The 17,313-nt window shown below is 33.4% G+C and overlaps 1 protein-coding gene and 1 long non-coding RNA gene across 3 annotated transcripts in view; one reads left to right on the top strand and one right to left on the bottom strand.

Moving 5' to 3' along the window:
• Positions 1-17,313, top strand: part of LOC130898271 (uncharacterized) — a 92,228-nt gene that overhangs the window by 59,171 nt on the left and 15,744 nt on the right. For both annotated transcript variants that reach the window (XM_057807441.1, XM_057807440.1), the window contains one exon: positions 5,219-5,530. In XM_057807441.1, the coding sequence (XP_057663424.1) occupies positions 5,219-5,530 (312 nt within the window). The remainder of the gene's footprint in view (positions 1-5,218; positions 5,531-17,313) is intronic.
• On the bottom strand, positions 2,110-4,279 carry LOC130898274 (uncharacterized). The gene is made up of 3 exons (XR_009059865.1): positions 3,804-4,279; positions 3,029-3,156; positions 2,110-2,228 (listed from the first exon to the last, which is right to left on the bottom strand). It is a non-coding gene; the product is annotated as an uncharacterized LOC130898274 (long non-coding RNA).

Here is a 17,313-nt window from a genome sequence, read left to right as displayed (position 1 = left end):
CAGAAAAAAAAAGAGAAGAAGAAAGCTTGGCTGTTACAAGTACCAAGTCACGAGAGGAGATAAATATTGAAAAATTTTGAAATAATTTGGGTCTAATGAATGAAACTAGCGTATTACGTCGAACACACCAAGTTTATGCTACATTTAGTCGGAGAGTCCGCTGTATAAAAGTCCTATGAATCAAATACATGAATGATTTTTGGGGTATGAACAATAAAGCCATAGGTCTAGAGGTTGACACCCCTGAAGTTGCTTGATTTTGCCCGTATGCAAAATTATGATGACACTTCCGGTTTTTATTTTAGCTGTAATTATAATTTATGGAATACATCAAGAAAATTTATGCCAAACGAAAGTTTCTGATGAGTAGAATAGAAATGTCAAGGGTCGACAAGCTCTATTTATTCGCTACCCTCAGTCGACCACCATTAAAAATATTTTTTTTAAATTTATCTCAAGCCATCGAATACATGGATTTGCTTACGACTTTTGAAACTAGAACCTCTCAAATGAGTGAAAAAAATTAGTAGACACCTTTTCTTTGCCCGGATCTGACTGTCGACTTAGTTTGAAGAATTAAAGAGTCTATGCTTATATATTTCATCTCTATGTATGTTTAATTATTTAATTATTAACATATCTTTTTCAAATACATTGATAATTTTTTTCCAATTAATTCTTTGACTCTAACATTACTAAATCCATCCAACTGTCGACTTAGTTTAAAAAATCAATGTGCTGTAACTCGTGCGTTTCATGTCTATTTTTAATTATCTACATAAATTAAAGTCTGAGATAGTGAAGCCAAGAATGAGATTTATTACATACAAAAATAATATACAACGATTAACCATTAATTTTACATTACAACTATCGTCATTAAAATCTTCACCATTATTTACATCATCGGTATAATTCGGAATATTACCATTATCGTCATTGTTGTCTGCAATGCTATTCCCATCATTATTGAAGTTGTCAGTATTACCGTTTTTAGAAAATTTATTGCTACTATCAGTCGAAAAGTTTCTTCTAATTGAAGTGGTGTAGGGCTACTACCATTAAAATATTCGGTGTTATGGTAATATCATCATGATATATATTCAACCACAACCTTCGTAATTCATTACAATACATTGTTTATACAAATAATTTTGGCACATCACATTAACATAAATTGTTTTAAGAATTTTTTGTTTTAACGATTCCCAGCAAGGTGGAAACAGCAGAAAAATTATTTTGAAAAATGATTAATCGTGATAAATTCACATCAATGCCATTTTTTATACCATACATTTCGCAATTATACTTTTGAATTGTTTCCTTCATCTCCTTATCTTCAATCATAACAAGATTATTAAGTGAAGCAAACATTTGTTGAACTATACAGTATCCTTCAAGCTTTCAAATTTATCTCTCGTCCCCATAAACATATCGCCATATGTGCTGACTCCCTTTCATCCATACAGTCAATTACAACTATATTTACCGACCATCCAATAGTCCAAAACATTCACGACATCTACCAAACTCTCATTGCTCTTGATATAATAGTCTCTCTCATCTGGTTTCTATCGCACACTGAAATCTGTAGATCGCCGTGCCAAAGAAGCCACAAAGAATCCTCCTGAAATCCCAGTTCAGCTTGCCAATGATTAAGACTAACTTCAAACACCTCAATCAAAAATCTTGGCACTATATATGGAGCAAGAGTACTACAGAACTACATAACATCCACCCATCGACTTCTCACCTTACCCTAAAATTTTTGAATAGGAGAAGAAGACTCTGCATAAACCACACAAAACTTACTCACGGCTATTTGATGTCAGAAAGTCGTCCTGTCTGCCAAAGTTGTCAAGTTCCTGTGTCTGTTAAGCACATCCTCACAGACTGCAGTGAATACTTTACCGCTTACCAGCAGTTTGATATGAAAATCAACCTCAAGGAGACACTTAACTGCCCGACGGTAATGAAGAAAATCAAAGTTTCTTAAAACCACCAAGCTGTATGAGAAAATATAAATAATTTACGTATTGTAATATCATATCAGCGCTGTCGAGGCACATTTAGCTGAAATAAATAAATAAAAAACAACATTTCTTGATATTTGACATTATTCATTAAAATTTTGAAAGGTTTGGCTTTACCCTTCTTAAAGAAACTACAGACATAGTCACAACCTGTATACTCGTGAAACCCGGGCATTGAGTTACACATTTCTTCACCTAAAAAGTTCGCTAATTTGGTATGATCAATACATTTATCGCCGTCTTTACTGTTTGTTGAACTTAGAGCCAAATTTCAAATCGCAGTAATACAAAGATATTTCCCAATAAAATAATTAAAACATCTGTATCTGATGATTTTATCATAATTTTAGAGTTATGAGCGCACTTATTTATATGGTAAATTATCCTAGTGTCAGCTTCTTCATGCAGACATTCTAATTGTTTTTCTTCTGTTTTAACGATTGTATTGTTACTTACAAAATACGAATAGCATTTAATCCTGACAGTGAAAAAATTTGTTTTTTATCTATAATGGATGCTGAGTTTGAATTTTTCCAATATTAACCTAAAAATTCTATTAAGGCGGCTAGACCCTGCAATAACATTGTACAATATGTTTTATTTTAAATAAGATTGAAAGCCGCTTATAATCCAAACGATCAATTAAATTGCACAATAAATGAACTGCTGCGCAATGTTTTCGTGTTTAGTCGAAGAATAGTGTTGATCCCGTGATCACTGTGAGTAAAGCAACATGTCCGAACAAGATTTAGCAGTAGATTGCGCAATTCAGACACTACACAATGTAATGGAAAAATATGGTGCGATTAAAATTTAACTCACTCAAACTTTTGTTCAATCATTGTTCAATATTAACCCTAAACGGTCAATAATATTGCACAATTCGTAATATTGCGCCGCAATAAAATTGATTGTCTAGGGCCCGCCTAAAGCTTCTTTAAACGGACTGAACACGTCAATGTTTCACTCTACAATGACTTAGAAGTTATACCTACTGTTACAAACTTTGGGCTGAAAAATATCGGGTCCTCCCTACCTACTCGTGCTCTTTTGTTAATGTCGTAGTAACTTCGTACTTAGCTCACGTTACAAGTACAAAACAATAAACGTTAACGGCTTCTACCTGGAAAGGTGGAAGGTAGAAATACAGAATACATTCTTAAGGACCTAAGTATTAACAAGAAATAGAAAAATGTACAGTAAGTATTTCAAAAAAATTGTAGTAATGTTGGGATTCATTCAAAAAAATAGTTATTCATGCAACAAGTGAGTAAAGTAATACTTCATTTCACGAGTAGGACGGTTTTACCGCACGAGCCGATGACTTGAAAAAATTCGACAAAACTTTTATCAATTTTTATTTTGTAATAGTAATGTTAAAAGTATAACTATGAGCATTATTAATTTGAAGTGAAGAAGAAATTTTATTACTATTGGTACTTGAATTAGCAACATTCAAAGAGTTCAAAGAAATAACATCGTCTATAGTTGTATTAGTACTTATTGGATTGTTGGTAGGATCGTGAACATTTACAATGTAGCTTTAAGTCGAACTAGTTTTTCCCGTTAAAATTCCACTGCGGAATCCATTTTATCACGCCCGGAATCCACTAATAGATAATTGAAACATTTCCGGTATTATTAATATCGTTACACTTCATTTTATTAATTCCTCCCTCCGCAGAGCTCCTGCGATTTCGAATATTAAAGCAACTTGAAAGATGTTACAAATAATATCTAAGCTTACATTAAAATTTTTTGCTGTCTTACCTTATGCATAAGATAATGTTCGTCTGGAGTTTGCAACAGAAACTTATTGATTTCTTCACGGGCAAATGTTTTAAATTTTTTGGTCTATAGCCAACTGATTGATTTTTCAAATATGCAATGAGTTTTGAGTATTTACTGATGCCCACGTTGTAATTTACCATTAGGGTGCCTTTCAGTTTTGAATAAGTCCACCAAAGTGTTGAAGACTTCCACATTTTAGATTTAGTTTCAAAATAAGCTAGTGACACTCTTTCTGTGAAACTGTTTATGCTAAATTTAGTACGTCACTCCATAAAAGAATTATATTATATTCCTGGATTTCACAGGAAGAAGATTCATAGTCGCTGCAGTCGCCAATTTAACAACATCTTCTGATATGCAGTTACTCTCCATCACTAATAATAAAACTGCACTCCTTTTAGATACACAAAACTGATTTTCTTGAACGAATATCAAGAAATAAGTGTGACAGTTTATCGGAGAAACGAATTGACATAAGAAAGTAAACGTTCACAGTCCACTATTTTGATAAAACAATTTCATAATTGCGTTAAAAAATGACACGCTACGGCAATTTTTCTAAAGCAAAAGCGTGAAAAAATTAACCGATACGGTACTTTTTTTTCACGCTTTTTGACCGATTCAGACATTACGTTCTTTATGAATGTAAATGAATGAAAAAAAAACGCGAATATTATAACAAACGTAGAAAAAAATTATTAATGATTTGGAAAAGATATGTATTTAATTGAGCATATATAGAACGTTTGAGCTAGAGCTCAGTGATTCTTTAAACTAAGCAACACCATTCGAAATTTCATACTGGGAAGGACAATAATTTCAACATTGACTTTATGACAAAAAAATTGTGGGCAATTTCATTTTGTATATAATCGATTTTATCGTAAAATGAGTCAGGAAGGAGATATTGTCAACGAACTGCGACGGAAGCGGCAGAAATAATAGGTGGCAAAGTTGAAATTCGGAAAGAGCACATTAAAACATGAATTTCCGAAATTTGAAAACTCCTGGAAAACTTTCGCGTAAAACTATCAAATGACTATATAATTAGAATATATGTTAGATAAACGAACTATTTAAATTAACAAGTTTCGATTAATTTTAGGACAGATTCGATATTCAAATGTTTCTTAAATTTTTTAATACAATTAAAATATCTTGGTTTTAGGTCTATTCCAATAAATAACGTATTTTTTATAGAAAATATTTTTGACACTTGAAACTTGTGGGGTCCATCCTCCATTTGAAATGTGTCCTAAAACATTAGCTAGTTGTTTTTTTGACATAAAAAAATGGATTTAAGAGCCTTAAAAGTTACTAATTTCACAAATTTTCACGAGAAATATGTATGCGTTTTTTCAGATTTTAATAATAACATGTTTTATCTTTTGTAGAAATATCTATTTCTATTGCGAATCCGCGAAATCTACAGACAAAGGCAACGAATTCGAAATTAAACCCTACCGTCCATCAAACGGAAAATTACAAGAAATTGCTATTCACTTGAAAACGTCTACTGACAATGACAGTGGCTCAACTCCGCCATGGTTGAATTATCTACGGGATGGGTTGAATATTTTGAGCAATCAAACAGAACCAGACTTTAACATGCCCGATTCTGAGACTGATAAGTTATATATGAGCATAGGAGAAAAAGATTTGATTGAAGTTGCACATCCTGCTCCCCAGGATAGCTCCAGAAAACGGTGAGTAATTCTAATCTGAAATTCGGATAAAATGTTTTAGAGGACTTCAATAAAATCCATACAAACCTAATAACAATAGAAACTATTATCGTTTTTATATTATATATCTGAATTTTATAAAAAATGAAATTAATAAACTTCCAAAAAATTGATTTAGAAATTTTCAACCTCTAGTTTAAAATTTTTAAAATCGCTCAATTGCTCAATGTTGTGCTCAATTTTCGGTTGATTACATTTTTTTAAGAATATTCACAGATGGAGCAATTCACTAAAAAAAATTCAAAAACACAAAAATTACTAAAAATTACTAAAAGTTGCCTAATGTTATCAAGCTTTCTACATCTTTCGATTTCTTTCAAAAAATTATACGAGGTGAATACAAAAATATAGAGCGAGCTTCTTATATGGGGTGACCTCTTCGCTATACACAAGAAATTTTAAACGAATATGTTTTGGAAACTGATACATCCCATGAATTGATTTTCCGATATAGGGCGCTTGTTACACAGTTCGTACCTAGTAGTATTGAAACTAACTTTTCTAAGGTTAAAATTAAAATCAAAAAAATACTTTTGGTAAAACTCGATTCTGTGTACCACAAGTTTATCCTTTTTTCTAAAGAATCCATTAATCTTGTAAACAGTTGGGGATCAGCTATGGGGTCTTGAAAGTGACTTTGAATTCCTTCCTCTAATTCTTGACGTTAACTCTGTAGCATAAGCCGGGAATGACAGAATTCTTTGGATAATAATTAGTTTGGAATTAATATATCGCTTCAATTTATTTTAGACTTAACTTAGTTTCGAATAATTCAAGAACAAGTAATTTCTAGAAATTTTATAAGAATTTACGATGGTTGTTTTTTTCCAACCTCAGATGGAATGTAAAGAATGACGAGTGGATATATGGAAAAAAAATTATTACCGAAATTAAAGTACAATCAAAGCTCATTTCTTTACATAACCATATTTACACCGTTAACCATAATGCATTTCCCATATTTGTGCACAACCTATTCATAAAATGTAGCCGCCAATGATTATAAGTGAGTTGTAATGTTTCTTTGAGCTCTACGTCAGTTTGGAAGCGCCGCCCTCCGAGCTACTGCTTCAGTTCAGGGAAAAAATGAAAAACTCTTGATGCTAGATCGGGAGTATGGTAAATTATCTAAATCATCCATTGAAATTACTGAAGGAATCGCTGGGGACAGGCATTGTCGTGGATTCAAATAATTCCAGAAATCAGCATGTCTCTTTGTTTACTTTGAACAGCTTCAAGTGTATCTCGCAAAGTTTCACAATATGAATCTGCAAAAATTGTTGTTCCAGGCTATATAAATTCAACAAGCAACACACTTTTTTGATTTTAAAAAACAGTTTCTGTAATCTGACGGCTGTTGAAGATTCGTTTGAATTTTGTGGGTCTCGCTAGAAAATTTGTGTGTATTCATTGTTGATTGTTATTTCGTTTCGGGCGTCCATTTCTCATCAACTGTCACATTTGATTTCAAAAAGATCTTGTGTATCATTATTGTAAAGATTATTGTCATTCAACAGCACAAATTTTTCAGTAGCGCATTTGTTCAGCAACGATAGAGTACAAGACAGATCTCTTAAATTTTCGGCGCCATCATTCGTGTTTAGCAGTCATACTGTAAGATCGAAGTTTGTAAAAAACAATTCTCGTTATATTGTATAAAATGGATTCTAGTCATTATTTCAACTTATAAATTGCCTTTTGGATTAATTAATTTTCTTTGAGAAAATCTCTCCTGGATTCTTTAATTTTCTTTGAGAAAATCTCTCTTGGATTCATCCTAAAAATAAAGAAAATGATTTGGTTGCTAAGGAGTCTTAATCTTGTAAATAAACAAATGTAGTATCAAACTTGAGAAACGTCTTCTTGTCATCATTTTGGAAAGGGTTCCAGTCAATATTGATAATTGCTTGAACAACATTAACAAGTAGTATGGGCCTAAAGAAAGAAATTCGACACTTTTGTGTTATTTTGATATCTCTTAACAGATTTTTTAAGAGGAATTTTGTAATACAGTTTAGGAAAACTGAACATTTGAAGCTGACAATAAATCATGAGGTATAGTTTTTTTGATAATACAAAATCCGGTTCCAGCCAAACTTCTAATGGAAGACATATTTTATATTAAGGCAACATACATATATACATACACTAAAGTGAGGCTCATTCCAATCACTTTTAACTTTTGTTAATAGTATTTTATTAAAACTACAAGTGCCAACTTGACCAAGTCATACCTTTAAGATATGTAATGTGTCTATCTTACTATTACCATTTGGAGAAAAATGTTTTTGTTTTTGTATCAACTTTGAAAATTATTGTACATAATTCTGGACCACTTTGTGTACGTATAAGCAAACGATATCTGATTCTTTGTTCATATCTGTATATATTATAAAGTAAATTTGATTTTTTATAAATTCTGGCTAAAATTATTAGACTCGTTTGTTAAAATATTTTATAAAATTTATAGATAATTGAAAGCAGATGAAGAAACCAAAAATCCATTTTCCTCCTAGATATTTGTCTTTTCTCATTTGTGTTACAACACAAGCGTTTAGCAGTATACAAGGTTATATAAAAACTTAACTTCCAATTTCAATCCTGTACCATTTGGGCAATAGTTCAATTACCAAATATGTATAACTTTTCATAATCATGAGTAATAAAAAAATCTGTAATATTGCTTCTATAGACCAGGTTCGATCATTTTTGAAACCAAAAAACATAACAATAGAATGGAACCCATTGGAAAAAAAGGGGAATATGATAAAACTGATAGGAAAAATAAATTATGGGCGATATGAGTTCGGGAAGTGGGAAGGGGTGAGTTTTTAAGGGTAAAAAATGGTTTATATCGATTTCCGGCAAAAAGATCTTTTATCCATAGGACTTTTAGTTTTGCCAGAAATCGAGATAAACCATTTTTACCCTTAAAAACTCACCCTCTTCCCACTTATCGATCCCAGATCGCCCGTAATTTATTTTTTCTTCCATTTTTATCATATTTCCCTCCTTCAAATGATCCTACCATTATTTTTTTTTCACTTTTTACCATTTTTGAAGGCTTCGAACCAGGTCTGCTATTGATTGTTTTAAAGGTAATTAATTAGTAAATCAAATGAGAGTATTTATAACTGTAACAAGCTGACTCCCAGCTTAGTATATATGTCAATATATGCTTTCTAACAATGTCAATACTATTATAAAGTAATAATTGTCATCTTATAAGACTATATGGTCCTTGTGAAACTGCTTACCGAAAATAGTGATCATTTACTTTGTAGTTTTTTTACTAGATGCCAAATTTTGGTCAATCCCAAAAATTCCGGACATTTCAAGAATGCAGAACTCTCTGAAGCTCATTTTAAGTAGAAGAAGCAAACACTAAACTCATTGATAAACTAATACACAGATAGTAGATATACACCTCTGAGACCGACCACTTCTAAGTATGGCTATATGAGTACACACACAATTGTAAGAAGAAATCATATGTATCTACCAAAAATGTATAAAACTACACAAGGTTTGTCTAAAAAGTAATGCCTCAGAGCCTAGATTTAAAAATTTATTGATGGGAATGTACAACCTTTTTTATTGCCATGTTTAACTATAGTAACGAATCGAAGAACCACCAGATCGCTTCGAAACAAAAGAATAAAAGATTTAGATGGCAATAAATAATGTATAACCGTTTAGCAACGCTGCGTATCTCGAGACATGACCGGTAAATATGAAAATACTACTACTTTACTTGGTTATTTGAATCGAGACGATGGATGCTGTAATCTCACTCGCCTGACGCCTAGACCACGACTCCCACGATTCGTTAATGAATTCCGGCGCGTATGATACTCACTTAATTTAAACTTACACAAAAAATTGTGATTTCAACAACTTCGTCGGAATGTCTCTAATGTTGTACAGAGTCTCCAAATGGTGTGCTTTCAGCGATGTCTTGAGCCGATGAAACAAAAAGAAGTCTGGCGGGGTGAGGTCGGGGCTGTAGGTATAACGTTTATCCCGATTTTTGTTCCGTGAGGAAGGCCGAATGAGTTGTCGTATTGTCATATTGGAGCTTCCGAGATTGATATCCAGCCTGTTGCGGTTGACCCTTTGTTTTAATCTTCATAGCACTCCGACGTAAACTTTAACTGTAACGGTATGTCCAGGTGGTAGAAATTCGACATGGAAAATTCCTCTAAAGTAAAACAAGACAAGACAAGACATGAATTTTATTCTGTACTTACTCATTCTTGCCTATTTGTGCTTTGAAGAATTGTCAGTACGCCAATCAACGCTCTGACTTTTCGTTTCAGGGTCGTAATCACCGATATTATTCAAGAAGTTTGGATCTTCGTCACAGCAACATTGCAAAAGTTTTCTACAAGTATTTACGTGGTTGCACACACTTTCCGCATTTAAAAAAATTTCCCTGATAGTTTTATCAGGATATCAGGATAGCTGGTGATGTATCAAACTCTCATTCTGCGGACAGATATCAGCATTCTGAGCAGTCTTCAATATTTTCCCGGTCAACCTGGAACATCTTGGCCACCTGTCCTACTGGTATTTCGAAAGACAATCATCCTAAAAAATCTTCTGAAGCATTGCGAAAGTCTCCGCTCGTATTTTCTTGAGTTTCACGCAAAGTTTGATCCTATATCGATGCTCGATCATGATATACACTTATCCGAGCCTCCTGTCGCTCCAAAAGCTCTAAGCTTTTACTGCCCCGTGCGAAGTGCGCTTGTGAAGACCCTCCTAGCTCTACGCCCTGAGACGTATAGTCGCTAATGTAAAGCATTATTTTCCGGACATACCCTGTAGTCTGTTTACATAAAAATATGAACAGAAATATACTTTACGTCTTTATTAAAAACATCGGCTTATACTTGGCTTTGCATTGCTTTTTCACACTTTCATGTTAAGTACTATCCACATCATTTCGATAAGATTAAGTACGTGTAATAAGGTGCCAACCTCACCACTATGTGTCCTTGTTTCTTGCGATATATGTATTTCGAATTTTTAATACTTTAATCTACTTAAAAGGTCCTTCTCCGGCAATGTCTCATGCCAGGTATCTCTATCTATCTCTGCCGAGCCCGCCTTGCAAGCAGACCATTGAGAGACGCGATAGCTTTGCAACACTTTGAGCTACACCAAGAATGGGTTCTGAGCCGAGTTTGCCGATACCAGTCTCGCGAGTGAGTCCGCCTCGTCTTTGTTGCCCTAGTGACCGGACAACTATCATGTATTATTTTTGAGCACATGCTCATTCACCACGGTTTATATTGTTTCAAAGTAAAAGGGATAAATTTCTAAATTAAAAACATTCATCATTAAAGTGGCTAATATGTTTAATGGTTTTCCAAAAGGGTGTTTAAGTGATACAGTCCGAAATACTTGGTAGCTCTGCATTTTATTAATAAATATAACAGAGAATATTTTAAATTTTATGTGCCATTGAAATCCAAGAACTGCCTCACTGAAACGTCTGGTCGTTGAGACTACCCGGCTATTATCAAATGATCCACAACTTCGGTTTTTTTGGTTATTTCGTAGGTATAATATTTATCACAGAGGACAAGTCTTATATCATGACGGTTACTATACTTAAACTTTCACAATTGCCCTTTGATTATTAAAGTACATGATATTTATTAGTGCATATGTTTAACTTTAAATTATGTTTGCTTTTTTATTCCTTATTGCTCTCTTATGAAAGATTGGCTAAAAAAGTGGAAATCAGAAGATATCATACTGTAAGACCAGTTGTAAATAGTTTTAGAAAACCACTAAAAAACGTAACTTTCACCACGCCTAGAACAATATTGAGAAGAAAAACATTTCGAAGGTGTGCGAGTAATATAGAAGAACTTACTGTTATTAAAACCCGTTACGCAATATTTTTATTATAATAAATCTTGTCTATGTGAATTCTATAAATTTAGGTAATTTTTAATTGTTATCAAAAGTTTATCATTATTGCTTCAACAATAAAAGATTTAGTTCAAAATGAAATTTTCAACTTTTCCTCCAATGGTACCGATAAAACATTTTACAATGATTGTCAATTTCAATTCAAAGATTGAATTATTTGCACTGTTGTAAATGTAAATGTATCCAGAAATATCCAACAAGATGAAGAAATTTTTTTAATAGACTCTTGTTTTATTTAATACCGGCGGGCAAACACATATTACTAGACATCTATGGAATTGAATCTCTTCTCTCAAATTACAGAAATATTCTCATGATACTGTTTGCCAGCTTCGTTATCCTAAAGTCTTCTTCCTGTATTCAAAAATAAATTCTGCGCCAAATATCCAATCATAAATGAAGGAACAGTCTTTCTCTTTAGGTTGTTATTCTTATTCTTACTATATTATAAGAATTTTCCATATACCTTGCCTAATTTTATTTTGTCTCTTTGCTTTGATGGTGCGTTAGTGATGCTCCGTGGCGATAATTGTATCAGTTATCATTCGTAAACGTCGCAGAGTAAACGTTCATCAAAACAATGGTACATTCTGTGAAATAATTTGTGATATGGAATTTAAATTTGTTATTAAGCATAAGATTTTAACTGTACAAAGTTGTAAAATAATGCATTTAATTTTATGGCGTTGGAGATGCGACGTCGTGAAACATTGATTCAATGCAGGAAAGGATATCACAAGTAGAAAAATGTTGAAGTTGCATGCACACATAATAAATGTAGAAAGTCAAAGCAATAACTTGATGATAGCGTTCAGCAAAGAATTGTTCAAAATTGGTATACCCAAGAAAAAACAGCTTTTAAATGCTTCCACCAAAAGGTTAAGGAATGCTAAGATTGCAGCTGATAATGACAGTTTGCCTAACATCATTTTTGATGGCACAAAATGAATACTAAATGCAAGCTACTAATGAAGATACGTACGAGGTGGTTCTAAATTCGTGCGAAAAAATTCAGGAGATGACTACTCGTGTGAAATTAAAATGGGTCTTAAAACAAAATTTCCTCACCTCACCAGTACAGCTGAAAACTTGGAAATTCTGTAATGCTCGTGCTCTAGCAAATAACTTACTATCGGTATTTTTTCAATATTCCTATTACATTATACGGGAGTGAAACTAGCAGCCCTCACTTTATTTCATATCAAAACTTTTTTCAAGATGAAGTTTGATAAAATTAAATTATAATTTGAAATCGTTGTTTTATTTAAAATAATCTTTTGTTCTTAATTTTTTTCCCAAAACCAATAGCTGCAGAGAAAAAAATAAACACCATAATTCATATTTTTTTCAATAATTTTGTGAAAAACAGTAAAGATGTAAAATGTAATACGACTCATAATAAATTCTGGAAAAAACCACTTTTAGTCAAAATATATTAACGTAGCCTACGTGTCATCTCACATACTATTTGAATACGATTCTTCTAATCGATAATATCAACTATGGGTGTCGTGTAAACCTAAATTACAAGAATTTAACTCTGGAGATCTAGGCCTTCCTCGACCAATCCAACTGTTAGGATATATTGGTTGTATCAAAATGTCGCTTAGCAGTTTTTGCTAAAGTGTTTTATCTGGTAATGAGTGCGATGTCTTCAAGTAGTTCAGGAAGATCTTTGTCGAGAAAACTGGAGCAAGAAGTTCCATTTAATGGCTGAGGCGGGAAATGTGGCCCAATTAAGATCCCCTACAATATCAATACACTTTCACTGAGAAAACATTTTGAAAATGGTACTCTATAATCTCATGAGGATTCACGTCTGCTCATACGTGATTATTGTGAAAATTTATGATAGATAGAATATATTATTTGAAAACTGAGGATTTTGTTGCATTTCGAGTGAATCATTCGTAAAGTCTAACTCGTTGAGGAAAATCTCTAGGTAGAAGAACTTGAACCCGTTGGATATGATAAGGATATAACTGCTGCCCGCCACACAGCTGAATGGCTGATATTTAGGGTGTTGCCAATTTTTCTACTGCTTTTTTCCGGTGAACATCAATTTCATCTAAAATTGCATGTTCTACCATTACGAGTACATTTCTAACTATCTGGAAACCAGTGTTGGCTAAATTTCAACTTTCCATTTTCGGATGAGCAACTGTAAATACGTGCAAATACAGAAGATGAGGCGTCATTCGTTGCGGATATTTTTCAGCATTAAGACACATACAAGTAAACTTTGATGGGTAACTACGTGTTCACGCCAGAATTAATTCAAAACTCATGAAAACTGGCAACGCTGTCCGACCAACCGACTACTGAGCGAATGGAAGAAATGAGATATATAATAAGTTCTGTTGTTAAAGCTATGTAAAAAATTTTCTTACAAATAAATGTTAATGTGAACGTGTTAATAATAACTATAATACAAAAAATGGTCCTTACGAGCGGATTATAAACAAAACCAGTGAAAATTCGCAATAAACAATATATTATTAACAACTATAACCCAAAAACAATTTACCACGTGCTGCAAGCAACTATCAACGAGTGCAAAGTGATCGACCAAACAAGTAGTCGATACAATATCACGGCGACCAGACATCAACTCAACTGGCCGACTAGTTCAATTGCAAGAATCAGGCAGTTCGACCGAAATCAGAGTGAGTTTGTTCCAAATTATTTATTTCCGAATTTTTCTTTCCATTTGCGATTTCAAAGCTTCTCTGTTTGTGCTTGAACAATTTGACAATATAAAATGGCAGAACTTGGCAAACTAATAAAGAAAAGAGGTGTAATTAAAGCTCAGTTAACTATTTTCACAAAAGCGGTAAATGAATTTGCAACTATATCTAATTTAAGCCAAACAGAAGTTACAAAATTAAAAGATAGGTTACGTGATGCCGAAAATTATCTTGACGAATTCAAATCATATCAATTAGAAATAGAGTTACAGGATGATATAAATTTAGATGAGCAATTAATCGAACGAGAGAGATTTGAAAATTCATATTATGATGCAATCGCTGTTGCTAAAAACATTTTACAAAGCTACAATAATCACGATAATGATACAAATCTTAGCGTGATTTCAGACAAAGCTTGTTGTAAAAACGAGGGTATAAAGCTTCCGGATATATCACTTCCTAAATTCAGTGGAAACTTTGAAGATTGGTTAGAATTCAGGGACACATATAAATGCCTTATTCATGATAGTAAAAAATTAGATAATATTCAAAAATTTTATTACTTGCGAAGTGCACTAGGAGGAACAGCAGCGGCGTCCATTTCCAAAATCAAATATACGGCCGACAATTATGAAGTGGCATGGGCCACAATTTCAAAAAGATTTGACAATACTAAAAAATTAATATATGAACATATTAGAGCTATTTTTTCATTAGAAAATATACAAAAACCGACAGCTGAAAAACTACAAAATTTAGCTGACGATATTCACAAACATTTGGGATCTATTGAACAATTGGGGCAAAATATAACTAATTGGGATCCTCTACTAATTTTTTGGATTACTAATAAATTAGATACTAGCTCAAACCTTGAATGGGAAAGGGAAAATAGAGATCAGGAAGAATTGCCAAAGTTAGATAAATTCCTACAATTTTTACAAAAACGTTCCAATTTTCTTAATATGTTAGAATCAAAGAACAGTCTCAGTTTAAATAAATCAGATTCAAAATTTAGTAATGAGGAAAATAAATTCAATAAACAAAGTAGAGTAAGGTCATTGACCTCAAGTACATATACATGCTCCTATTGCAAGAAAGAGCATTCAATATATCGTTGTGCAGAGTTTCTCGGATTAACAATAACACAAAAAAAAGATTTTGTCAAAAAATCAAATCTTTGCCATAACTGTTTGCGTTCGGGTCACTCTGTCAAACAGTGTAAATTAGGGCCTTGCAAAGTGTGTAAAGCTTGGCACAATACAATTTTGCATGAAAAACTCGAGATAGCGGACAACGCGAGCTCAAGTTCCGCAGCACTAAGCAGTGGCGTAGTGGTACCAGCGGCGGGGCAGGTGCTATTATCTACCGCCTGTTTACTCATTTCAGACAATTTCAATAATTTTCACAAAGCAAGAGCGTTATTAGATTGTGGTTCTCAAACTTCCTTTATAACGGAGGATTTGCAAAAGCGTTTGAATATTGCGACACATAAAACAGATCTTTCAATTTTCGGAATTTCAAACAATATTTCAAAGGTCAGTAAAAGGTGTAAGGTTTCATTTAAATCTATACATACCAATTTTAAAGCGCATGGCAATTGTTATATTCTAAAAGAGATTACAAGTGTGATGCCGTGTTGTCGAATCAACACGCAATCTTGGGCGATTCCAGGTGATCTAAAGCTAGCTGATCCACAATTCAATATTCCCGGACCAGTAGACATGCTCATTGGCGCGGACCTATTTTGGACAATTTTAAGCAATAACAAAATTTCGTTAGGAAAAAATATGCCGCTATTAATTGATACAGTGCTAGGTTGGGTTGTATCTGGGCAAATAAGTACTAACAACGTTGAAAAGGCTTCTTGTAATTTAAGTATAAACCAGGAATTATTAAATTCAATAGCCAAATTTTGGGAAATCGAGGAAATATCTAGCACGCGACAACTTTCTCCAGATGAACAATTTTGCGAGGACAATTTCATCAAAACTACTACCAGAGACGCGAACGGACGTTTTACAGTCACTATACCTTTGAAGCAACAACCTTCTAGTTTAGGTGAGTCGAAAGCTCAAGCCGAAAAACGTTTCTATGCATTAGAACGAAAATTCAGGAGAGATCCAATGCTGCACAGCAGATATATACAATTTATGAACGAGTATAAAGAGCTAGGCCATATGACAATTTGTAACGGCAATGATTCAAGCTTCGAATATTTCATGCCGCATCACGGAGTTTTGAGAGAAGAGAGTTTGACCACAAAACTACGGGTAGTTTTCGATGCATCAGCGCCCTCTAGCAACGGTCTATCCTTCAACAATATTCAAGTCATTGGACCCGTTTTACAAGACGATTTACTATCAATAGTCTTAAGGTTTAGGAAATATAACTATGTAGTTTCGGCAGACATAGTTAAAATGTACCGGCAAATTTCAATAACGCCCGAGCAAAGGCATTTGCAAAAAATTGTATGGCGCGAAAATCCGAGTGATAACCTGGAAGTCTACCAGCTAAATACCGTTACATACGGGCAAGCCTCTGCCAGTTATCTTGCAATACGCTGTTTAGCTAAACTCGCTGAGGATATTCAAGAAATGAACCCGGAAATAGCCGAAATCATTAAGCACGACTTTTATGTAGATGACCTGTTAACAGGTGCACCTACACTTGAGCATGCGCAATACATATGTAAAGCGATAAGTGACACTCTTAAATCGGGATGTTTCGCACTCCGAAAATGGTGCTCTAACGACACCAACGCGCTCAAAAATATAAGTTCAAATGATTTAAAATCCGATATACTAGAATTTGCGCATGATGGCAAAACAAAAACATTAGGCTTGATATGGGTTTGCAATAACGATAAGCTTCAATATAAAATTCATACCAATCCTATAGGTACAAAGGTCACAAAACGCACAATTTTATCTACTATATCAAAAATATTCGACATCCTTGGTTTACTAAGCCCATGTACTATTATCGCAAAAATGATAATGCAAAAATTATGGGAAAATAAATTAGCTTGGGATGACGCTATTCCAAAAGCTATATCTGAAAATTGGGTAAGGTTGGAGAAGGAGCTTCTTATTTTGAACGATCTTG

The sequence above is a fragment of the Diorhabda carinulata genome, chromosome 9 (genome assembly GCF_026250575.1).
Source record: "Diorhabda carinulata isolate Delta chromosome 9, icDioCari1.1, whole genome shotgun sequence".
In the NCBI taxonomy this organism is placed as follows: domain Eukaryota; kingdom Metazoa; phylum Arthropoda; class Insecta; order Coleoptera; family Chrysomelidae; genus Diorhabda; species Diorhabda carinulata.
This window is presented reverse-complemented; position numbering and strand designations above follow the sequence as displayed.